At 38.9% G+C, this 25,027-nt stretch overlaps 1 protein-coding gene across 1 annotated transcript in view; it reads right to left on the bottom strand.

Annotated features, from left to right (window-relative positions):
- RET (ret proto-oncogene) overlaps nt 1–25,027 on the bottom strand; it is a 45,340-nt gene that overhangs the window by 14,161 nt on the left and 6,152 nt on the right. The window contains exons 2-12 of the mRNA XM_062496900.1: nt 17,724–17,972; nt 15,857–16,138; nt 15,142–15,383; nt 13,912–14,113; nt 13,246–13,445; nt 8,812–9,070; nt 7,542–7,667; nt 6,671–6,781; nt 4,000–4,119; nt 3,112–3,368; nt 1,826–1,973 (exon numbers count right to left, since the gene is read on the bottom strand). Coding sequence (XP_062352884.1) covers nt 1,826–1,973; nt 3,112–3,368; nt 4,000–4,119; nt 6,671–6,781; nt 7,542–7,667; nt 8,812–9,070; nt 13,246–13,445; nt 13,912–14,113; nt 15,142–15,383; nt 15,857–16,138; nt 17,724–17,972 — 2,196 coding nt within the window. The remainder of the gene's footprint in view (nt 1–1,825; nt 1,974–3,111; nt 3,369–3,999; nt 4,120–6,670; nt 6,782–7,541; nt 7,668–8,811; nt 9,071–13,245; nt 13,446–13,911; nt 14,114–15,141; nt 15,384–15,856; nt 16,139–17,723; nt 17,973–25,027) is intronic.

The following is a 25,027-nucleotide window of genomic DNA, read 5'->3' as shown; positions in this document are numbered from 1 at the left end:
GTATGCCACTCACTTGAACAAACTGTGAACACTTTGTATTTATGTACTGGTTGGTGATTTCCCCTTTTATTTTATTATAATGAGGGCATTCATATCAGCCCGGAGGTCAAATTTAATTTGTATGAGAAAAGTGGTAATAATGGGTTGAAAAAAAGTTATCCACCTGTTCCTTTAAACCTTCATCCATAGCTTCAAGACTATTTTGGCTCAGCTAATTGCTCCCTGTTCCCTCCACAGTACCTAATACCAAGTTGTCACAGTGGGGAGAGCCCTGCCCCGGTCTGTTCTTAACCAGATTGTGCCCATGTACCCAGCTCAGGCAGATCTCTTTGATGCAGTAAGAGGCAATACCATTTTTAAAGATCAGCTAGCGTGCAACAGTCCCAAACACCTGGACAAATGACCTGCTCTGCATCTGGTGCAGGGAAAGCATGGCTGGTGTTGGCCAGATCCAAAATAACTGTCCTTTGTCCTTCCTGGCAGCATTGCAAAGGCCACTGAAGCTAATGCACCAATCCTTATGCTTCAATTGCCATGTGTGAACAGTAAAGTTAAGCCAATTAAAAGCACATAAATGTTTGCAGAATGACAGATGCTCTCCACAGTCAAGTTGGAAAATGGAATTTCAGGTGACTATCTGCAACTTAATTTACATTACAGAGGGATTCATTAGAGCCTGAAGAATTACTTTAAATGTCAGATCAATTTATTTCAATAAGGTGCTTAAAATAAAGGTTTACTCCTTCGCATTGTTAATCCTGTCAATTTTTTCCTTCATAATAGATAGGGGAAATTGAATGTCAAACCATCTGCAAGTAAAAGCAACATTTTTACCACTATGCCTTGAAATCTGAACTCAGTCACATGCTGATGAGAATGTGCTAGAAAAAGCAGTGTCACTAGGTGCACAAATAAACATGAGATGAAATAATGACGATTGTATTGACAATGCACATACAGGTCATTACTTGAGTATTACATGTAATTAATCTTCACTTCCGAAAAATCTTAGCTCCTGGACTTCCTCCATGTGACTACTGTGCACTCAATCTCCTGCAATGAAGGCATGCACTGCATAATGCATTTACTTCTTAGGTAAAGTGGTGGGATATACAGCACTTTACCTCTCAAGGAGCAGCACATGTGCTTTGAATATAACAGAAATGGTAATAAGAATAACATTTTCCTGTAATGACATGCTTTTACTTAAAAGCAGCAGTGAGTGGTTCAGTGCAAGGTCTCATATTATCATCTTAGCATTATCTATGCATACAGGTTTAAAGTCTTAGGGAAAACTGAAGACAGCAGGAGACAGCATAGGGATACAGGGTTATTCAAGCCATTTTGACAGAGCTCCTAGTGATTGAAAAGCAGATCAGAAAGTATAAAACCAGACAGAATTCTCAATCAGGAGAGTAAGTTCACAGGTCTGTTCTGTCTCTTCACATGATTCTGACATGATTTATTTTAAAAGCTTTGTCCAAGAAAACTGGATAGAGTAAAAGAACCAGAAAGCTTTAACAAACCCTTGCAACATTTCCATCAATGTGAAATAAAATTGAATACATTTGCCATGTTAAGACAGAGGCTCCTTGCACATCATGATTTAGAATTACTTACTTGGATCAATGTGATTCTAGCTGCTGAAGTCACAAATCTGCAGATTGTGACTGTCAAAATATATCAGAATTCTGGAAAGGAGAGTGGCTGTGACACTTGCTGGGATTTAGCTGACCTTCTGCTTTCACACTAGCCCCTCTTAAGATCCATTCAGAGGTTACCACAAATAGTTTGTAAATCATTTCAAGCCCTGATAGGAAGGTACCTTTTAACATTTTCACTGCCACAGTGGTATAGCCAGCCCTCCCCTTGAGTCGGAACGCTGTCGCCTTGACAACCTTTCCGAATTCTCCTTCTCCAAGAGTCTTGCCCAGAACCAAGTTCTTCCGAGGGAATTCCCACTTTGGATCTTCCTGCAGAAGAGAAAAGAAACCCCATTAAGATGAAGCAAGGAAAGGAGTGGCTATTCCTCCTGTTCACTGTGCAGTGTTTGGTTGCTCTTTTTATCAGTATCAGTGCATTCTTATATAAGCTTCTGGATATCTAAGAATTTTGAAAATGTGTTTTCCCTTACCAGAAAACAACTCCTTCAAAACCAGGCTGCACATGTAGTCTATGGATAACAGATTGTATTTACAGGTCTGGGAAACTGGGTACAAATGAAAAACGAAGTGATACAGGATAAATGCTCGCTTTCAGAATAACTACGAATATGTGACTTTCATGGAGAATTAAATCAGTTTTGCTCACAGAACAAGGCTTTCTCTTAAGGACTGATCAGAGACAGAAATCATCCTCTTACAAAATTACTGCTAAGAAGCCTCAAGGTTGCAAAATTATGACATATGTACAAATCAGTCAATATACTAAAGCAAACAGAGCACAAGGTCTATGAAGACCTCACTACCTAACACTCAAATAGATTTGATGTTGCCATATAAAGTGGCATTGTTTCTCTACCACCCTGGTTCATGAAATGCCCCATCTGGCAGGAATCCTGGGTAGTGTGTCATTCAAACCAGGGAAAAACAGAGTAAAGGGAAAAAAAATAGGGACAGCATGACTGGGAAAAGGTCCTTAAATGTGGGTAAAACTCCCACACCAGCTGAGACCTACAGTCTGTGTATCAGAAATCAGGAAGAGATCTCAGGAGGGATTTTTGTGTAATGTTTTAAACTTAGCCTTGTTGTAGCACTTTGGCACATCACAGAGAGTACAAACCTGCTGATCATTAGTACTTAACTGGACAATGTTACAAGCAAAACCACAGTACTGTCACATGCAGTTAGTAAAAATCATCAGCTTAAATTAGATCTAAAATGTTACAGCGTATTAAAGCATAACAAAAAAGGAAGAACATACTGGCCTTATAGAGCAAATGAAAATGTTTATCCAATTACTCAAGAAGTATCTCCAGTGCACCTGACTCCCAATGCTGGTATTTGAAGGTAATGGGTGTTTCCATGAGTGGACTGCATTCCTGTAACATCGTCTGCATGCATGAACAAGGCTGACATCAAAACAGAGCATGCAAAATGGCGCCAGGCTTACTGGTATTTTGAAGGTGTCTACAGACACCTGGTTCTCCATGGAGTCCAGGGAAGGCCGGCGGACATTGCTGGAGGAGTAGCTGATGGGGTAGGACTGCGCCGGGCGCCGGAACGTCATTTCCGCGGAGGCGATGGGTGGCTTTGGGGAATTCTTGTGGTAACGGTGGATGCAATAGTAAGAAACCAGCACAGAGATGACAAAGCACAGCACCACTGCCCCTGTGATCACGGTCTTGCACAAGTCATCACACAGTTGCTCTGTGGACCAAGAAGAGCTTCTTAGAACTTCCCTTGTGCTCTCTTAATTCTGCATAATAATTTGGTTTAAAAGATGCAAACTATTTCATACAATGTTTATTATTAGCCAAAGTAAGAACAATGTTAAATATCCATTATCTGTTTCAAACAACTGCACAAAACTTCTCTGTTTAAACAAAGGTCAAGCAAAAAAGTAATGCGCTCCTCCTGCTAATACCATGGGTGATAGTTATCTCTGACATTTTGAAGCTGTGATTTTTTCAGAAATTATCAGGAAGCTGGAATTACTTGAAAGTAATAGAAATTGTTATTCTAATACTCCAAACTGCCTCTGCAAATATCAGGTAAGTCTCACTGAAATGCAAATGCTGCTGGAAATCAAACAATGACTGATTTGTTTGTCAAGTAATAATGAATAAAAAAGAATCCTTAGCCAAATCTATAAATAACCCACTCTGGAAATTTTCAGGCTCCATAGTGAATGTCAAGGTGCCAGCTCCTCACTAGTTCTGTATTACCAGTTTTTGACCGAAGACATGATTTATTAACATGGCCATAAGTGTAGACTGTTCTGTATGTACACATGATATTTACAGAGAATAATCTTCCTATGAGAACAGCAGAGACTTACCTTTGATATCATCTTTCTCACAGTAACAGTTCTGTCTTGGGAAGCAGTAACAAATCCCATGTCCTGACTTAATTCCAAGATTTCCAGTGCCCTTCCCATGGCCACCTATAATGTTTCCACCTAATCAAATACAGACAACAGGCTAAGATTCTTACATGTAGATAAATGGAAAAGAAAAGGCTGTTTTCCGTGGGTTTACCCCAGTATGAATCTGAAATATGACCAGGCAACACAGTGCAGAGACAATGACAGGGACTCCTGAGGAAGATGGAAGGCTCTAAACTCCGGAATTTCTGAGGTCCTGAAATGGGGAGACTTTGCACTGTTCAAACATTAGTGCTCATTAGCAGTTACTGAACTCTGTTCCTGCTTCTGATGCCAATTTCCCTTTACCTTAGAAAAGTCAGCCTACTGTTCTTGGTATCATTTGTTCCACTGTCAAATGGAGATAACAGCACTTAACAACACCTCTGCAAAATGCCGCATGACAGTGGCTCTAGTCACAGCACTAAGAGTAAATGCCAAGTGCAAGTGATAAAAAAATTAATCTCACTAGCTAAAAATGCATTATTTAATACTAGAAAAAGAAGAGCAGAAACTCGTACTCTTAATTTCAAGTACTTCTTCATGAAGAATAACAGCAACTGCATTTCCAAGTAAATATTTTTTCTGCCTATTTTATGAAAAATTACCAATAGTAGTGTCATTTTTATCTCTAAACTGTCTTAATCACAACAGCATTTTACAGACCGCTTAGGTGGTTAATTTTGGAAGAGACTCTGCTGAGTCACTGCCCTCTGAACTGACACTTAAAAGCACAGGTGTTTCCAAAAGTTCCTCATTATCCTCCCTGCCTCTCCCCAGCCAACTTCCTCCATCAGGAAGCGGTGATAAAATAAAGTTTCCATTTGCCACAAAAAATCCTATGTATTTATCTGTATTTGGCTATGTTTGAAGACCTGTAAGAAGAGGGAAGCAGGGAATGAGCCAGTCCTACCTGACCTGTTCTTGAGCAGTTGCTTACTACATGAAAATCTCTTGCTCAGAATGCAATTAGGTTGCTTCTATTTGACAGGCACTGCCACAGCAGCAGCTGGTTCAGCTGAGTGCCCTTGAATGTAATATTCATAGTGTTACTGTGAGAAAGCAATTTTGGGACTCAAGGACATAGCCATCATAATGACAAATGAATTATAAAAATAAGTATTTTCACAATTGTCTGTACTTAAAGAATATCCTTGATCGTAACATCTCGGCCTGTTTATTGTTTCCATTCCCAAAGAAAGGTCCCCTGTGAGTAAAAGCTGATAAAATGGTAGTCCTGCAGCTCTGAGCTCCCAGAACACACTCTTTTTTGTCTGCAAGTATACTGCTATTGGGCACCAGCCCAGGTTCTCAACAGTGCCAAGTCATGTACACAGTTATTCAACTCAGGTGTTAGAAGGGCATGCATAACATCCTGAAAACTTGTCTTACTTGCCTGCTTATTACCCAGTAAGACAACATTTCTTTCAGGCTTCTGTTGAGCAAAACATTTGATGTTCATATGTTGTACATATTTTAGCATTGCAGCCACTGGCACAAATATTTCCACTTTCAAAATGACAAATTATTGTGATTATTACCAATAAAGAATTATTTTCAGATGATTAGAGAAGTTACATGCATTTCCTTCAAGCATTTCTGCCACTTAAGGGATTTTTATGCACTCCGATGAAATAATTAGCTGATAGCACTAATTTACAATACACAATCCATTCTTGCATGTAAGAAATACTAAGAAGCCTCTTTAGTAATTCACTTTATAGAAGAACATTAAGTCCCAACTTGTAAGAAAATTCTAGTTCCTCTAACACTCCATTTTAATATCTGAACTTGGAGTACATAGTATCACAGAAGAAGCACTCAAGAAACACATATGTCTTAATTCCTGAATTAGGCTGTCAGACGAAAATATCCACCTAAAAATCATCATCTCACAGAAGATGGAAATTGCTCAAGAGAATTACACGTTTTTTTCCTACCCTGTATATCTTCTGGGTGAGTTGTGAATTTGCAGGTATTCACAGATATGTGAGTGGAGTGTAGAAATATATGCTCAAGTAAAAGGAACTAACACAAATGCATTTCAACTATTCCTTCAAAAATTCTGCTCCTATGAGTCTCTGCCTGGATTTTCAGGCAGGTAAGGCAATGGATCATTCTGAAGGCCACCTGTCAAAAAAGGACAGGTACATCTCCCCAGATATCTTTTGTAAACACATGTATTTTAAATGGAAAATTTTTCTTCTTACTTATTTACCCAGGAGTTCATATAGGCAGGGTTTCTATCATACTGTACTTGAGTTAGGAAGTGGGGCATTAACATGCCTAGAACCTATAGCTCTTCAGCAAGTGCCTCCACTGAAATACACCACCTGTGAATGAGCAGGGAGCAGAATGGGCATTACTGAGAAAACCTTATCCTTCCATCAGTCAGCCAATGGGTGTCACCTGCCTGGCTCAGTAAAGGTCAGGATTAATCCCCATAACCTTAACTCGCCTGCTTGATTCAAATGTAAGCATGACAATGCAGATATGTTGAGCTTGTAGAAGTATCTGCACTTGGGAAATGACATTTGAGAAGTGATCAGAGGTGAAACAGAAAAGCCCATCCTAAAACATTCCCTACTTGTGCAGTCCTGGGGGCACACAGCCGGGTCTCTGCCCTCCACCACATCACAGATGCCATCCGGACAAGTCTTGATGCTTGGGGTGCACGTGGAATAGTTTGTGGTGATCCCTGTTAACAGAGAAACAGCTGCACTAATACCACAAGGAAGGAAAGTCCATTGCATCATCTCAGGGCACACTAACACTCCAAAGCACAGGTTATGGTGCCTTTTAAAATTAACATCTATGACTACAAACACCTGCTAAAGTAACAGGTGAGACAACAGATAAAGGCAACGGGAAGAAACAATTTTTTGCTACTTTTGCTGCTTTTGACAGCCCACAGGTCATGTCACACTGCTTGAAAAGGAGCTGGCTGACCACTCTGAGTCTGAAGAGCAGCTTGCACAAGTGAGGATTTCTCTACACAACTTCACCCACTTGAATACAAGGGTTACAAGTGGTTGTAGGGAATGTATGACACGCACGCAGTTTGAAGGGATCAAGCACCAACACAGAATCATTGTTCTGGAAGAGTCAAGTGCTGGCAGATCTGTGCTACAGACCACAGAAAGAGACCCTGCTTTGTGCTCCCTGTCTGCTGGGTGCACCTGCTCCAGTCACACTGCTGCAAGCTCAGCTCACTACCTGCTGGTTTATGTATCACGTTCAGCATCACCAGGGACAAGATAAAGAATGGTCCTTCCAAGTTCACCTCATTTTCCTTTTTAGTGCATACTTCATATAGGTATTATGATTTTTTTTAGCCCCAGCTTCTCTGTAGTTTACCATACCATGTTTCCAGCCAAAATAAATCAGTTTCTATCTGTGGAAGTCAAATGCACAATTACAACTAAACAGAAGTTTGACTTCACACAATGTAAATGTACCTTTGCCACTCCCCTGTCTCCACTGGCATCTTCCTGTTAGCACTCCCAGGCCACCACACTCTTCACATTCAGCACGGTGCTTACTTATAGCACAAGAGTCAGGGCAGTCCTCTTCTTTTTTTAAAGCTGTTGGGAAAAATTCAGGACAAGGGAAATTAACACACAAGCAGGTCAGCTCAAAACAGGAAAACTTTGTTTTTAGGGATAGATAGGAAGGAAAGAAAGATGTGAAAGACTGAAATCTGACTGACCCAATTATCAGTAAACTTAAGAGAATAATTAAAGAAAAGCTCAGGTGTTCCTTTTCTGAGAAATAAAAGATAAACAGCAAGATTATGAAGGCATGGTTATGTCTGCTTGACAGCACACTTTCATTGCCTAGAACTATAGATATGTGCAAACATACTGGTAACAGAAGAATGGAGAGCACAAATACTTACAGCTTCATACAGAATATTTAATTAGGGGAAAATACTTAGTTCTTGGGCTAACACAGTGGTAACCTAAAGAGCACCAGCTAGAAATGTGTGTTTTCAGACAACATGAGGCTTGTACAAAAAAAAACTCCACTGCCTGTTTTTGTTTCTTTTTCTTCAAACCATTTGCTCTTGGCATAGGACCTCTGATCTGATAAAATGTAACAGAGGTGTTTATCAGGTACAGTTGTACAGTTCTGCATAAAATGCAATATAGTTTGCAGAGAAATGAGTATGTTTCCAGTGAAATCCTCCTCTGTGTGTGTTACAGGACATTTCTAACTTCCTTCCCCACAAGGGTGGGTCATCACACTGCCCTTAAGAACTTGAATTCAGTGTGATTGCTACATGAATACTAAGAGGACCATTTAAAAAACTGTAGAGAGAAGGGAGGAGAAAAATCAATGAACAAACATATTTAGACCATACAGTTCTTTCTTCAAATAGATATATATACACACACATACATACCTATAGACACCTTTTCTTCTTCCACAGGAATATGTGAAATGCAAAATAAAGGTCACACACACACACACTAAAGATTTTTCTAAATCAAAGGTCACCATGAACATTATGAATTGCATATAATATCCCACCTTTCTGTGCACTGGTTCTTCAAACAAACAGCTACTACAGGAAGGCACAAATAAAAGAAAATCTCAAAATCCAAACTCTTTGTAGATCAGACTCATTTTTATTGTTAATGCCATCATTTTAGAGATCACTCTGCTAATGCATCACCTCACACTGGTAACACTTGTTCAATAAATAGTTCTGCCTGAGGTACTTACGAGTCCCTTCCAGGACAACAGTGAGGAGGGTTTTGGTGTGTTTCCTGCTCTGCTTGTCTGTAGCTTGAACAGTGTACTGTATTTCCTTGCATTCAGGCCTGCGCAGCGCAGAGGAATCATTCACAAAGAGGCTCCCAAATTTGTCCTCTCGGCCTTGCAGGATGCTGACAGGATAGCAGCTCGCATTGGGGGACAGCAACTTGTAGGTGATGTTTACACCATGGAATTTCATGCAGTTTTCAATGCAGATCTTTCCTATCTAGGCTCAAACACCAACAGAGAAATTACAGACGGAACAAAAACTCTACACAAAAAATATTTAGTGCTTCTCAAAAAATATCTGAAATAAAATGGAGCATAATATACCTTGCCAAATTCAGTGTTTATCTGGGGTTTACAGATTTGTTATTTACCTACAAATGCAGTATTTAAATACTTTAAATGCTATTTATTCTCAGGAAAAATGAGAGGTAAAACTACTGATGCCTTCAAACTAGCGGTGGAAATGCAAAAATCCTTGACACAGACTCAGTGGTATTTGGTGCCTACTGCTGATGGTCAGCAGTGTGCAGTGAGAACACGACCCTGTGATTTGGGAAATTCTGAGTTCAATCTCTGCTCTGACCCAGGCTGACCATTGAAAAAAACTTTTGCTGTCTTTGAGAAATCAAAGAGCTCAGCATGAACAAAGCTGAGACTCTCTTCAAATAACATAGAAATTGCTATAACATAATTTTCATAATATTACAGTCAAAAAGTTTCTGACCAGAAGAGCTCTGTGAAAGCCTTAAAAGGAACAAGAACCTCATTGTTTCCCGTCTGCAATGTTAAAACATTTTAATCTAAAAATGAAAATATGTTGGTTTGCCATATTTGAGCTTCTGTGTGCCAGAGTACCTAGGCTAGAACACTCCTCAGTCTAAAACACGTCATCTAAGAAGCACAGGAATGTAAAGCCTCATCTCCTGTCCAGCTCTTACAGAAACTCATCCAAAGTTCACTTTGGTTTTTCCATTTACAAGAGTGCAATTTCCATCAGGCCCAGAGGCATTGGCTTTCTTTGCAGGGAAAACCACAATGTGAAGGGTGGGGTGTTACTGAAAGGAACTTGGTGATGGATTATTTTCAAATGCTGCAGTTAAGAAATGTTTTTAAGAAACACCACTGCTGGTAAAAGCGTATCTGTACATCTTGGTTTCAGCATTATTACTAAAGAATGTTATAAAACAAAGAAGTTTTTGTGTACTAAGACCTCTTCCCATGAACCTGGACTATTTAAAGTCAGAGAGGAAGCCTTTGCAGTTCTAGAAGCATGCTTTGTCATGAGATAATCCCACTTCATCTAACTTATTCCCATTCACATCACTGATGGCTCATTTGGCACCATTACTGTTGGGATTTTAGGTGGTGGGATAGCATAGAAAGACTATTAAAGCCATCAGAAACAAGGCCATTTCTTTCTGGCCCTCTCCTCTCCACAACATGCTGGGACTGGCAGAAGGAAGAAGACAAGATTTCCACTGTTCATAAACCCTGTCTAGACACAAGGTCTAGACGTGTCCCTTCCAGAAGCACGTCACCACAGCTTTGGTGCCGCACCACAACTGGCAGCGCTCTGCAACTGCTCAGAGGGTGCTCCTCCAGGCAGGAGGAGAACACAGTGATCACCCACGGCATTAACCCTTAACTACATTAAACTGACCTTTCTGCCCACTCTGTCATAACTGCTCTTTCCAGGCACCTTTTTGATCACAGCAATTTCCTTCAATGGGGTTGGAGAAGACCCCATAAATTCAGGGTCTCTGAAGAGAAGATTATCCTTAGATTATCCTGGCACATTGGCCAGTATTGCTTTCTCTGTGTAATTTGAGAAGAAGCTATAAAGGTCTCCCTCTAGAAATTTCTCTGAGAAAGACAGACTTTCTCTTTTTGCCTGATTCTGCTAAATAAAGTCCAACCTTGTAACTTTGTTCTGTCTCCCAAGTTCTGGAGCCAGCTCAGCTCTCTGGTCCAGCAGAGAACAACTCCATGGGAAAAAGGTAAAAGCAGCTACTTTCCCCTTCTTGTGAGGGTGAAAAACCAAGCAATCAGGGTAAAGGGCAGTCAGCTTTAACATCAGCTTATGGGAGAGGAACCTACAAATTTGCAAGACTCTCAACAGTTAACACAGAAATACCATTATTAGAAATAAGAACAGAAAAATCCATCTTTCAAGTTTCAACGTTTAATAAAGTCTGGATAATGATACTGTTCCCCTTCACTGAATTCCAGGAACGTTTGGACATACAACGTCTCTAAAAATCTCAGCCAATGTTATTCATCATTTGTCTCAGTAAATGTCAATAGAGCTTTAAGTCCTTTGATAAGTTAAATGCCACTGGGCAAGCCTGCACCGTCAGGCCATGCTTCTGTTATTCAATTCATTTAGCTGCTCAAATAGACAAATGGCATCAGCCCAGCAGTTAATAATTTCTTCACGCTCCTGTGTTTTCCTTAGGGGAAGAGACAGTTCAGCCTTCATATTGATTTGGCCCAGTACTTTCCCTGACTACTCTGGCACATCAAGACTAATTATGCAGCCAACTTCAATAATGTGAAGTGCTGGGCACTAAGCTGCTTACACTGACTTGTGCTCCAAGCTGAGCACACTGTAAATTCAAACCCAGTTTCAGAAGTAAGTGGATGACACTTTAACTAACTGAGAACACCATCTCCAGAGCCAGGATGGGTTTTGCACTTTGCTGCTCAAGAATCAGAACAAAATTTCTTTGTGAATTTGTGTTTAGGCAGCACAAAGAAAAAGATCTTTTCCCAGAGACTTGGAGCTCTTGCCAGGAAGTTTTCCCTGCTACTACTGCCACCCAGTGAAACTGCACCATTAATGGGAAATGCCACTGTTTTCAAAGATCCTAAAATTCCTTTTCAGATGTTTGACTCTCATGACAATATTCAAAACCAGAAGCTTTAAAAGTCAACTGGCCTTTTTTGGTTTTATACCCTGAAACTAAACAAAAACACATACTCCCAGATTTTAAAACTGAAGTGTTCAAGCAATCTCAGGTATGCACAGATGACCACGGTTGTCCAAATTTAATCTGGAACTCATTCATTCATAACAATACTGTAAGCATACACCTATACTTAAAAACATTCAGAGATTTGTTTCAATTACAGTCATGCTGTGACACAGACACAAGAGCTCTAGATGCAAGAGTTAGACTATGGGTATCTTACATACCTGTGTTATTATTTCTTTTAAGGGAAATCCAGGTTTCCCCCTATCTACAAGCAACAGGCGAGGGTAAAGCTTTCACAGTCTGGTGCTACAAAAGCCTCAAACCTAACATCAAAAATAATTTGAACTGCACAAAAAGAAAACACTATCCTCTGAAGTTTCTAACAGACTGCAAATTGAAAAATTGCAGCCACAAGGCATCATTAAACATCATAAAGGAGTAGCTTTTGTAGTGAGGCTGCTACATGAACAGACTTGGTACCTTTTTCTTATTTAGGATATTCAGTGCAGACTATGGACAAAATGTCCCTTGTCAGAGCAGTAGAATTTTTACTGGTCATGTACAGCCTGTTCTGTACTCTGAAGAGCTATCAAGCTGCAATGCATTTCATCATATTAGATATAAGAACATGTAATATATCTAACTTCCCCTTTTGTTTCTTTTTAAAATTAGCCAGAGGCTTAAAGATTAATAAAACTTAATTCTTCCTTAAAATTCTTTTAATGAAGTGGTTTTCTCTGCAATTGGGATGACCATATTTTAATCTCAGTCCTCCTCTCTGCTACAATAGTTACAAGGCATGCTTTCCAGCAGCTTTTCCAAAAGGGTTCATCACCGATGTTTTTAATATTCACTTTCAGAATATTAATGATATTGAACTAGTTCCTTATTAATGTACATGTTCCATAGGAATTACATATTAATTTTCACCTGATTAATGTCAACCTGTTAGAAAGTGTCTCTGGAAGCATTATTAATGGCAATGGTGGTGATTAAGCTAAAACAAGGGTTAAATTAGGAAACACATTAATTACTAACTAGCCATTACCTAAAGAAAAGCCATTAATATACTGAGACTGCAATAGCTGGACAAATTCCTTTTTTTTTGCCCTTGACATTGTTGCAGTTATTCACGCCTAAGCCACTCATGGCTGCGAGTCCTCCTGTCCACAACACATTATTTCTCTCCATTAGTACTTCCTCGTGTGGCCCCTCCTCTGTTATTATGTGGTCAGAGAAGGCAGTGCCCAGCCTACCTGCTACCTCCTACACCCAGCAACAATCACATTGATAACATATTTTTCAGTGGTTCAGCTTAAAATGGTTAAAACCAAGGAGGACTGGAACGCATTTGGCCCCAGTGATCCAGCTCTTAAGCTCCACCAGAAAGAGGATGTATAATTATCATGGTTCTTACTTGTGCAAAGCGTTCAGCATTTCTGTTCACTGTGAACTGGTAAGTTATGTTTGAAAACTGAATGCTGACAGGGAGGATGGAGACATTGAAATGAAGCATCACCGATCTTTCTGGGCCATGAAATTCTGTGTCATTCACCAAAACATCCAGCTGGAAGGAACGATGCTCTGTGACTGAAATGCTTTTATTCAGTACCAGTTCTGTGAAGGAAAAGATTACTCTATTAGCAACCCACATTATCTGCAAATTTGTCTTTTAATACTGCAAGCCGAACAAAAATTGATGCACCAAATTTAATTATACACATCCAAGTTTCCTAACAGGAAATAGAAGGCAAGTTAAAAATGAAATACGTTCTTATGGAATTATGCTCTCTGGCATTCAAGATGTTTGGGAGGCCTTCTTCCCTTCTACCTACCAAGCTGAGAATCCTACAATCAAAACCTCTTGCCTATCAGTTTATACATCATCATCCCACACACTCCTTATTGCAGAGATACGCAAGCTTCATTTTTTCAGCACATATTTAAAACTCGGTGTTTTCTTTAATTGAAGTTTCTCACCTTTCTTTGGCTCAATACTTAGAAAATGCTCAGAAAAATTCAAGAGCTTATTGGTCAACTACCAACAAGCAACTTCTCCTTTATTTGAAGAAAGAGTCCTTACTGTACTCATGCCGAGTTCCCCTCACTTGGCTGCCATTTGGGCTGAAGTGGATTTCATCAAAGATGTGCTCCACACGAAATGTTTCACTGATCCAGGGATCGTCAGTAATGATGGTTCCTGTGTATTTCTTTCTGCTGCTTTCAAGGGGATAAATAGGTGTGGTGTCTGCATCATACACAGTCAGCGTGGAAAGAACAGTGCCCTGGGAGGAAACAACAAATGGAACTGCTGAAGCTTTCTTCCTCTGGTAACTTTTGGAGATTGAAATACTGGTCAAACACAGCCTTACAACTTTCACTGAAACCCAGGCAAATATATTCATAGGTGTCTTGTCAAGACTTGATCTAGTCAGGAGATGGCAGCAAACTCCTAAAATCAGTCTTTTTCCTTCCAGACACAAATATGATCCAAAGGTACTACCAAAGATCTTGTTACAAAACAGAAGTTCTCTCATGAAACACATATCATTTATGTCACCCCCCACCCCCAAAAAAAAAAGCAAAGTCTTCTCTATACCATTGACTTATAAAGGGTCATTGCTCCCACAGAAGAGCCCACATGTGTACTTCTCTGCTGAAGTAAGGGGGGGGGGGGTGTGTGCAGGGGCACCAAATATACACAGGGATTCAGACCTCTTGAAAGATCAGCTTGGCAGGGGGAAGGGAAAAACAGGAGGCCACCATTAAAACACGATCCTGGACCTCACCATTAACAGCCTGGGAACTTCACACTTGCAGTGTTTTGTCTGTGGAAGTCAACCACTACTTCTACAGCATCCTAATAGATGTTCTGAACATAGTCCTGATACATTACACAGATTTGAATGTATGGGACAGAGAGACACACACACTTTCTCTAACACAATTTTAATCCCCTGGAGGAAGCAACTCTAACAAACATAGCAGAACTTAGTATGGAGAGATCCAGAGCAATCCTGACCACAGACTTAGCAATTGTCCATCCTGACCTTGGAAACTGCTCAAATTTCTTCACACTCTTTAAACACTACCACAAACTCCTCTTACTGGGGTCTGAGTAAGACATAACTTGGGGCAGAAGAATCCTACAAACAGCATTTTACAATCACAGATCTGCAGAGCGTGGTGTGATGATGGGCTTGTTGCCAAGATCCACTACCCAGGCAGAACACAGTGCTTCCCAGGAGTCCTGCCTCCCACTGCTGTGCTCATACTTCAGGGACTAGGTAAAGGAGAACATTGCCAACCTCACCTCTTTCCTGCTGAACTCCACGACAGCATCTGCAGTATCAGTGCCATTGGGAAGGAAGGGAGGAGAGTCATCTTCATCTAACACGTTCACTAGGAAAGGCACCTCCACCTGCATTTCCCTGAATCCCTCTCTGACAGTGCACTTGGCAATGAGCTCGTATCTCTCCCTCTCCTCCCGATCCAGGCGCTGCGTCACCCGCACGGCGGTGGAGTTCTCGTTGTACCGAAAGGGAACACCTTCAGCTGCAAAACACACAGGCACAACCACTTCCCACTACAGGGCTCTGATGGCTGTAATACTCTTCTGCAGTTCAGTAAATCCAAAAAATCATTTGGACATCATGACTGCACAATAAAAGACAAGCTCAGAAGTGAAACAGAACAAACTTGTGTGGTTATATTACGGTAGGGAGAAAACAGGGAATATATGGAAAGATTCTTAGTTTAGAAGCAGCACGATTTAAAGCTCAAGATATTCTCAGTCTACTTTCAGCAGATACAAAATTCTAAAACTGATCTTTTCTTCAGGGAAGGGGATAATTCCCCTTCCTATTTCTTCTGTATATCTCAAAGGCAAAATTTTCAGGCTCAGTTTAGGTTTGCAAAAGAACTTCCCTTATAGAATCAAATCTAGAGGATCTACTGCAAAAGAGATCTTTTAACTGCAGCTGTTTGAATCCATTGCTAATACATGAGCGGCTCAGATCAAGTTTTACCTGCAAGCAATTTGTAGGAAATGCTGAGATTCTGACACAGATGATGAACTGAGGGTAACTGGAGCTGATGAAATGTACCAGGTGGTTTATTCTCCTTGATGTGAAAGGAGAGATCCATTTCTGTGAAGCAAAGCTGCCTTGCTGTCAGGGAGCTGCAAGCTGGTGCAGTAGCATTGACCAAAGAGAGAAAAACCGTGGTGCGTGTAGTGGAGTCGCATTCCTTGTCTTGGAAAGGGTGGACATACAGCATCACCTTGGGTAATGGCTTCCAATTTCCAACAGCTTCAGGAAGAAAAAATCACCATAAGAAATATTCTACAGAAGACAAGCCAACATTTCTTTTCCTTATATTCTACCCTAGTCCATTATTCCATAAATGATAGTTTAATCATTTTATGTAGCAAAGCAACTCTTCAATATGCCAGATGCTGCTGGGAAGACCTTAAACCTTAATAATCCAAATAAGCCTAAAACTATAGGGCTTGGTACCAATTTTGCATTATAGAAGCTCAAACCCAATACCAGTGTCTTACAAACACTGATATAAAAATGTGTCACTGGCAGCAATGAGTTCTTTGACAGGACTGCTTTTAGAAGGAACTATAGCAGAATGGGGTGGAAACAGGAAAAATAATGCATGAGATAGCAACAGATACTCATGATAAACCCATATCAGGACTAACATTTCAGTCCCAGCATTCCAACAGTATGGATCAAATTGTCTAGGTTCAGAGAACAGACTGCTCCACCATTTTGAAATATAAAGAGGCGGACAAAAGATAAAACAAGCTAAAATCAACCTGCAGCATCTAATACATCCTCAAGTTTTGTTTTGATTCCCTTGGTTTGACTACAGACAGCACAGTAATACCTCTGTAACAGATCCAACTCACTTGAAAAGAAGTTCTAGGTCACTTAGATCTGTATGAACAAAACAAGGCTCTCGAGTGTTAAGTAGCTATTCCTCCTTTGTTCAGCACAAATACTTGATATACACCAATGCCAAGTACCAAAAATGGATGAACTACCAAAACACTCAGCACTTCAAAAATAAACCATTAAGTGAAGTGTCTGAAGTTGAAAATTTCAATATCAAGGCACCTAAGTCCAAATATAGTGTTGATATATGGATCTTACAAACAGAAGACAGTAACTACAGATTCTCTTCAACAATAAAATTTCTGCAACTGATCATAGTGGTATGCCATTAACTCCTCATCCATTTCCTCCTCCACCATCTAATGATACCTAATTTCCTCATAGATCAAAATCATCAAAACCAACTTATTTCTAGAGCATAAAAGAAGATAAACAAAACTGAGATAATGAAGAAGTTTTGTAGTTCAACGGTAACATTTGGCTTCTCTAACAAAGCCAAATCTCAAAAGAAGGAGAAAGGCACAATTAACCATTTCTTCTAAGAGCTCTTTGGTGTTACATGCAAATGTAACCAGAATTCAAGGACCATTTACGTAGGAATTTGAACCACTCTCACAGCATTTGTCTGGAAACCCCTAACACAATGGAACTGGTCTCACTTGCATCAGTAGATGAACAAACTCCAAATCTTCGTGTAAAGCTGTGACCTATACAGCTGTGAAATGCAGAAAAAATATTTCCAGTAATGTAACTGTCCCACCCTACTAGAGTTCCCAGTGTGACCAACGGGATCTGTCCTAGGGCAGGGCAGAATCTGCTTTGGCATAGTGCTGTGGGTTTCATTGGGTCTGGCTCCTCATTTTAAAAGGGCAGATGTGTATTTTCCAAATCTGATGCTCCTCTTCCAATGGAGAAATCTTTCTGTCTGAATGAATTTTGCTTTCAGAACAGATACCTCAAGAAGGAAAGCTCTTCTTCTCATACTTACACAGCATGTTAAAGTCCTCTCTATCCAGGCTTTTGCTGAGGTAGAGAAGTCCTGTTTTTTCTTTGATTTGGAACCAATTATTTTCATGTCTTCCTCGAGAAATTATGAGATTCTGGCACAGATGGAAGTGGGCCACTTCCTCATGTGAATCCTTCAGGGCATGGATGCGCAGGAGAGGCATTCCTGCTGGCTCATCAATGTAGACATTCTCCAAGTACTCCTTCCTGGGGAAGTAGAGACCCAAGGCCACTGCAAAGGAAGGCACACAGAAAAGAGGTAGGCCCAGTTAAATGATTTTTGCACTGGTGTTTTCTTAATACATGTGTTTCCAAAGAAACAAAGCATTCTCTAAGACACAAAGAAGCATGAAAAAAAGATGTGGAAAAAAGCAGCTCCTCATCTAGTGTAAATAAATACAGTTTTACTTCACTGAAGCTAACAACACAGACACCAAAAATATGACCCATGTTTTATGTTCAATTACAAAATTAACTGCTTTTTGAAAGCAAAACTGCTCTGCTGTAGACAAGGCCCAGTTTAAGATGAATACATAAGGAAGCTTTCCTTGCCAAATTTTACTTAAGTTCCTATCTGGCGCTCTCAATTGTAATTCCATCACCTCACAGATGATATTCAAAGAAAGAAAAAAAAAAAACTTTGATGAAATCATACACTTTCAAAGCCTTTAAACATGCTCTCTCTGTTGAGAGAAAACCCAAAAATTTATCAATGGCATGGCCAACTTTCCTCAGGTTACGTAAAACTGCTCTTACAGAGTCTTTTTGGCTCCCCCCTTTCTAAACAGGCCAGCATGATACTTTTGGTACTGAAAATGGGAGCTGTTTAAAAAAATACTGGATGTGTTTTAAGTATTTTAAATATGACAGATGGGAAAGCTGAGAAGTGAGCGAGAAGGGAAACATACATTTCTTTTTTAGTACAATGACAGTGACTGACCTGATCCTTTCCCACCCTGGGCACTGAAGGCATTTACATGTAGCAGGGCTCAACTGCCCCTCGGTGCTGGTTTCTTCAGCAGATCTCACCTCACCAGTTCACTGTGCAATGACCCCTCTACCTGTTTGCAGTGCTTCCCTTTCAATTTCATTCCTTGGAAATGTGATTACAGTGGAATGCTTGACTTACAAGGAGGGGACAAAGTGATGCTCACTGTGTTCACACAGACTGAAATACTGCAACTGTCACTCTTGGACTTTACATGCACTGACAGTCAGTACTTGTCCTCATCCAGCAGAATACTTGAATACTGCAGAATTATGCATCATTTAATCCAACTGATAAGGAGTCAGGCATATAAAAAGCTCACACATCTGCTGAACAAATGTAAACAATAACAACTTCCATATGTCACTAATACAAAGCTCACTCAGCTTAAATCAAGCCAGATACAACTGGAAATGAGGGTAATGCAGCAGTAAAATTAGGGATATAATGCCAAAACACCTTCAAAATAGCATCAGGCTATAGCACATATTTATGTATTAGTATGGGATCCATACACTGTTCTACTGAATGGAGTGCACCGCAAACAAACTGTAAACAAGAGACCTCTAATTTCATTTAGAAATACCACAGAAACCATTGTACCTTTCAATGATTCATGACATCATCTGTATCCCTGGATGCAATTACATCCCTCAGCTTTTCAGAGGCCTGGTTTTTTTACATATACTTTGCAATATATAAATAAAGTGGTAAAGTAATATGGTAGGTGACTTAGTTCCAAAGGAAATAATTAAAAGACAAGCAACCACAGTCTTTTTGAGAGTTTTAGAAAAGCATTAACTCTTGACATTCTATGTCCAGAAAAAAATTCTTACTTTTGATTCTGATGCTATCACCCTCTCTTCTTTGTAAGTGAGATTCCTGAATATTTGTATTAAATTAAAAGGTTTTTTTCAGTCCGTCTTTTCTGAAGTGCAGGAAAACCTGGGGAATATGTGCTGCTAGAACTCCTAACAAATGGGTTCAGTAACAAGAGGAATAAGGTGAGAGCCAAATACAAAGCCCAGTCCCAGTGCAAGTAAACAGATCCCTTTGAGGTATTTTGTGTAAAAACTTGATTTTAAAAGGATGAACATTTCTTCATGAAAAATTCAACACTGAAAATTCACTACTCAAGACTAAAAAATTACTTTCAACTCACAAATGCATACAAATGAGGCTTACACAAGAGTAGCTGTTATTTCCTTATTTCCAAGACTGGGGTGAACAGTCCTGTGTGCTCACATCATGCAGTACAAGAAGCAGCACCACTGCAGAGATATGAAATCACCTCCAGTGAAAGGAGCATATATAGAGCATATATAAACAACATCAATGTGTAACATGGGGAGTTGGAAAGGGAGAAAAATGGAATATTCTGAGAAGCAATTTTTTGCTTCCTTATCTTAAACAAGTGTGCTAATGTTTATATGCTTTGCTCTGCAAATGAGGGCTCATGCTGCACACAGGTACAGTTGTGTTTAACCCAGCACAAAAATAATGATTACAGACATGGCCACTTGAATTCCTGAAACCTGGCATGGAACTGCATCTCAGCAGAGTCAGCATCCCAACTGCTCTGCATTTGAAAGAAAATGTTAATATTTATGCTGCAGACTCTCTGAAGTTCTTTGGCATTAGTTCACAGGAGGAGTCTTCTCCATTGTCAGAAAGAAAGGGGAAAAATCCTGCATGATAAAAAATCCGATTTCTCTGTAAATAACAGAAATGCAAAGCAACGCTCCATATTTTGAAGAGAGGAGGCTTCCTTAATAAAATCATTTAGCATTTATATACCAATTAGCTGGAAATGTATTTCACAAGTTTCAAAGTCACTGCAAGAAATTAGAAAAAGCTGCTGTGAGAGATTTAAATAGACATTTAAATCATGGCATTTTTCTACTCAGTTCAAATGTAAAACTTATTAAACTGAATTCTGTCCATCAAAAGTGTTAGTTTTTAGTATAGAGCAGACTTCCATACTGAGGACAATACCAAAGGATAGTTTTAAGTAACACCAGTGAATATATCATAACTTTCATAGTTTACTTAGAAAACAAGTATTTGAAGTGAAGATATTTACAACATTGCAAAATAAATGAACTAACAAACAAACAAACAAATATATATGCTTTAGCCATGTAGCAAGATTCACCCAATGTTGTGAAATTACAGGGATTTTGTGAAGTGGTTTGTGTCACTCTGACTCAAGCACTGAAAGAGATGAGAAATATGCAACAGACTGCCCAGGTCAAAACCACACTCTGCATATAAATCTTTGGGGGCTAATTTAAAAGGAGACCTTTGAAGTAGAAATGTAGCACCCACTTTTTCAGAGCTGTGTTCATTCCTTTAAGTCCTAGTGAGTTTAAACCAGATTCAATAAACTTGCCATCTGGCAAGTATGCTGCAGGAGGAAGAGGTTCTAATCCTGGCCACAGTTCCTTGTGTCCTGAAAAAAAAATAATCCATTTCCAAGGACTTGTGCAAGTTTCCCATGGAAGCCAGATGGAGTTTTTAATGAATCTGCCATTTAAATAAAGAGGAATTGAGATGGCTACATCCAAAACTGATGGCTAAAGTGCTTTAGCTTAGGAATTAAAAGCAGAGAAAAATTTTGCGTTACAAGCTTGAAATGTACCACAAGAAGGCTGTTCTCTGTAACATCACAGAATCATTAAAATATTCTGGCATCTCGAAGATGTTTCAGAGGATGCTTCAGCTCTCCATACTACAGTCAGCAACAGGAAACACGGCAAACTCTGATGGATGAGCAATATTATGGGATAATAGCATATCAGTAACACAGAAGAGAAAAGTGATCACGTTTAAGCGGATGTAATGCTACTAACTAATAGCTCCTACAGGAAATAGATACAGTTATGACAGCAGTTTTCCAGTTCAGGGAGAGAAAGCAGGTAAAATGAGAGCACAGAAATGAGATTATATGTACTTTGAAGCCTTCATGATTGCCTTTTGAAATAAGGCAATTTTTCATGTGGCTTTTTTCAGTCATGAATGATTAGGTAAATAATGCCTTTTTGATACAAATCGATTTTTTTTCTGTACACAATATGCTGTACAAAACTTTAAGATTTTTTTAGTGCTTTTTATGCTTACCACTATCGTCTTGAGTAGCATTTGGGGATGGTTCTTGATGAAAACTGTTGAAGTGACTACAGCAAGATTATATTCTTAATATCAACCTCAATGACATAAAATACAGTTTCACTTTTTAGTCACAAAATGAAGGAGCAAAAAATTTTTTATTAGATACAAAGGAACACTTGACTGTAAGGCATTCTCATAATGTCTGTAACCATCTTTCAAGGAACAACTACAGACTCCAAACAAACAGTTTTGAAGTAGCCGATGTCTTATGGAGTTCACACTCAAAATTCAAAGTTTGAATGAGCACTGCTTGGTTTAAGTTACACTATGCATTTGAACAAAAAGCTAACTCTTGAGTTGAAAAATTCAAATGGCTGAAATATAACATTACTTGCTTAAGTTATTTGGGCTTTCATTACTCATGTAATTGAAAAACTGTCTCTCGAGCCTGAGTGTCTGTTACCTTCAAACTTCTTCTCAGTTTATGTTAGTACACTTTTGTCCAGTAAATGAAAATCTTCACAGATCTCAAGGTGCCTGCTGGAAGAACATGCATTTAAAAACACTAGGACTGGTTTGGTTTTTTCTTTAAGAAGATAAAAGGGGAAAAAAAATCAGCAAAATGGAAATGACAGTTGTTTTTCATTCAGCAAGTAGTATACACGTATATAACCCATATCTGGCTAAAGTTACTCAGAGTTTCTCGGCATTTTGGAGGACAACAGAATTTATTTAGAACAGAACAGCCCCATGCAATCAAAATCTTTAATTGAGAATTGACATGCATCTCCAAGAAAAGGGAGATGCTTTCAAAGCAATGATAGCCCTGTCAATGTAACATACAGGATTTAATGATATAACAGAAGAACATGGGAGTCTGTTGTTAATAATCCTCCATTTGATGCACAGCATCAGATTTCAACAGGCAATTATCTGTCAAGGTTAGTTTTGTGTTCCTGAAATAATTATCTTTACTTCTGACAAGCAGCCATTATGTTCCATTACTAGTATTAATATACCTAATGTTCCATTCATCAGAGAACAAGGCCAGTAACACACTTTCATATTTTAAATTAAAGGACTTGCCCACTTAATTCCCTTCTAGTCTCTACACAATTAGGAAATAAACCAGTCCTCATAAACCAAAAAGTCTGCAATTTAGGAAAAACATTGTCACTTGACAGAAAAGTAGTACAGACCAGCAGAGCCAGAAACACCACTTTGGATTCAGTCAGTGGCTGAGCAGGTGGTCAGGCACAAGCCAGCCTGCACCAGCCATGAACACAGCTCAGCAGCATGATGCTATTTACTTTCAGATGTGTCATTTTTAAGCAGATCACTACAGAAACTGTAACAGATGTGGTATGAACCCAAGAACGTAAGAAACTGTACTAAAGTGAAAACGAATTTTTTTTTCCATTTTTTCACAAACCTTCCCCTCTGTAGTCTAGGTTAAGAGTGGATAGGGGAAAGACCACTAGAAGGATTCATACCAGAATTTTCTTACAGTAGTTTACAGAATTTTCTTCTGTGGTGAAACTTATGGAGCTGGACAATTGCAAAATGTCACCTGTTGTGTACATTTACACGTAGCACAATTGTTGCAGAACAACAGAATAAATTTCTGTCAGCCTCAGTGAAATACATGTGCTTTACAGAACATGATACCTTCAGGGAGAACAGGTCCTTACAAAGTGATGCTAAGCAGAAACAGTCCTTAACTGGAATATACTCCAGACCTGTTAAACTGCTCTGCTTTAACTTAATTGCCTCTCCTGTGATTTTCCTCAACAGATTCCCACGCTCATATTGAAAATAACTCTGAATTTTAGACTGAAAATATAGAAATTAGTTAGAAACAAATATTATATCCAATATTATATTAAATATAGTATTATATAACTATAAAAGATACAAATATAGAATTAGATACAGTAGTAAATATTCCACTAGTCAACCAAATGATAAAAATTTTCTGGTACAGGGAACTAAGACAGATATGGTAAAGCAGAAGGATGAATCTGACAAAAAGAAAGTTTGTTTCCTATACCAGGCATACTGAATATAAATACAAAAAATGTCCAGATCAAAGACAAACCCTATATTAAAAAGAAACTGATTTTGATTTGTGAGAATAATTTCTGTCTCAATTCAAAACTGGAAAATCTGTGCAGCTCAGGATCTACCAAAGAACAGGACAGCACCTCTGTCGAAGCTTCACTTGTGAGTTCAGATCAAGGTCAAACCTGTGCCTACACTTTCCTTCCAGAACCTGTACCTCTAGGTAAATTAAAGAGAAAATTTCTCTTTAATTGCTACAAAGGCTAGAAAAGTTTACTTCCTCTTGCATTCTTATGATCTGTTGCTTGTTTTGAGGTTTTTTATTACTTTAGCAAAAAGACAGATTTTTGATGTTTCATTGTTCTAAATACCAGTGTTAGTAGAACTTAATCTATCCCTTGTAAAAATTAAAAAGCATGGAAAGCTTCTGAGAGAGATTACAGGGGATTCTGAAAATTCTTCGGATCCTGATTCTGCCACTTCTTATTTATGTTATTAAATACCTCTTTAAAGTACGGCTTGTTTGAGAATACCTGGATGTAGTTTTGCTCTGTAGGAATACAGAGCTGAACTATAAGACAAGGAAACTCTTTACTGTATTGCAGTACAACTGACATTAATAAATACTTAGTAGAATTTATTTATTTATTATGTGTATGTAGGGATTGTGATAATGAGAAGCTAGAGAAGACCAGTGACATGCGTCTCGCTGTTCTGTGCTAAAACTGACACACTACTTGTATCAAAACCATAAATTCCTCAATTAATACAGTAGTGTCACACAAGTACTCTGCATCCTTGTTATACTTTAATTAGCTTCCACATATATTTACTCTAACAGTGCTGAGCTCATAAAGAAGGTAAACATTATAGTAGTAATTTGGAGAACAAAGTACTGACAACTAAATACATTTGTTTCATAAAAAAATAAAAATAAATCACAGGACACTTATCTGCAGAAACTGTTCAGTATACTTGTAAGATGAAAAGATCCTTAAAGGCAAAGACAAGTAAGTTTAAATTACTCATCTTAGTTAAAAGGATATCGGCATCACAATACATTTCCTACATTAAGATAGAGATCTAGATAACTATGTTGATTCCTTAATAAATATAGAGTACAACAT

The sequence above is a fragment of the Cinclus cinclus genome, chromosome 7 (genome assembly GCF_963662255.1).
Source record: "Cinclus cinclus chromosome 7, bCinCin1.1, whole genome shotgun sequence".
Taxonomy (NCBI): Eukaryota; Metazoa; Chordata; class Aves; order Passeriformes; family Cinclidae; genus Cinclus; species Cinclus cinclus.
This window is presented reverse-complemented; position numbering and strand designations above follow the sequence as displayed.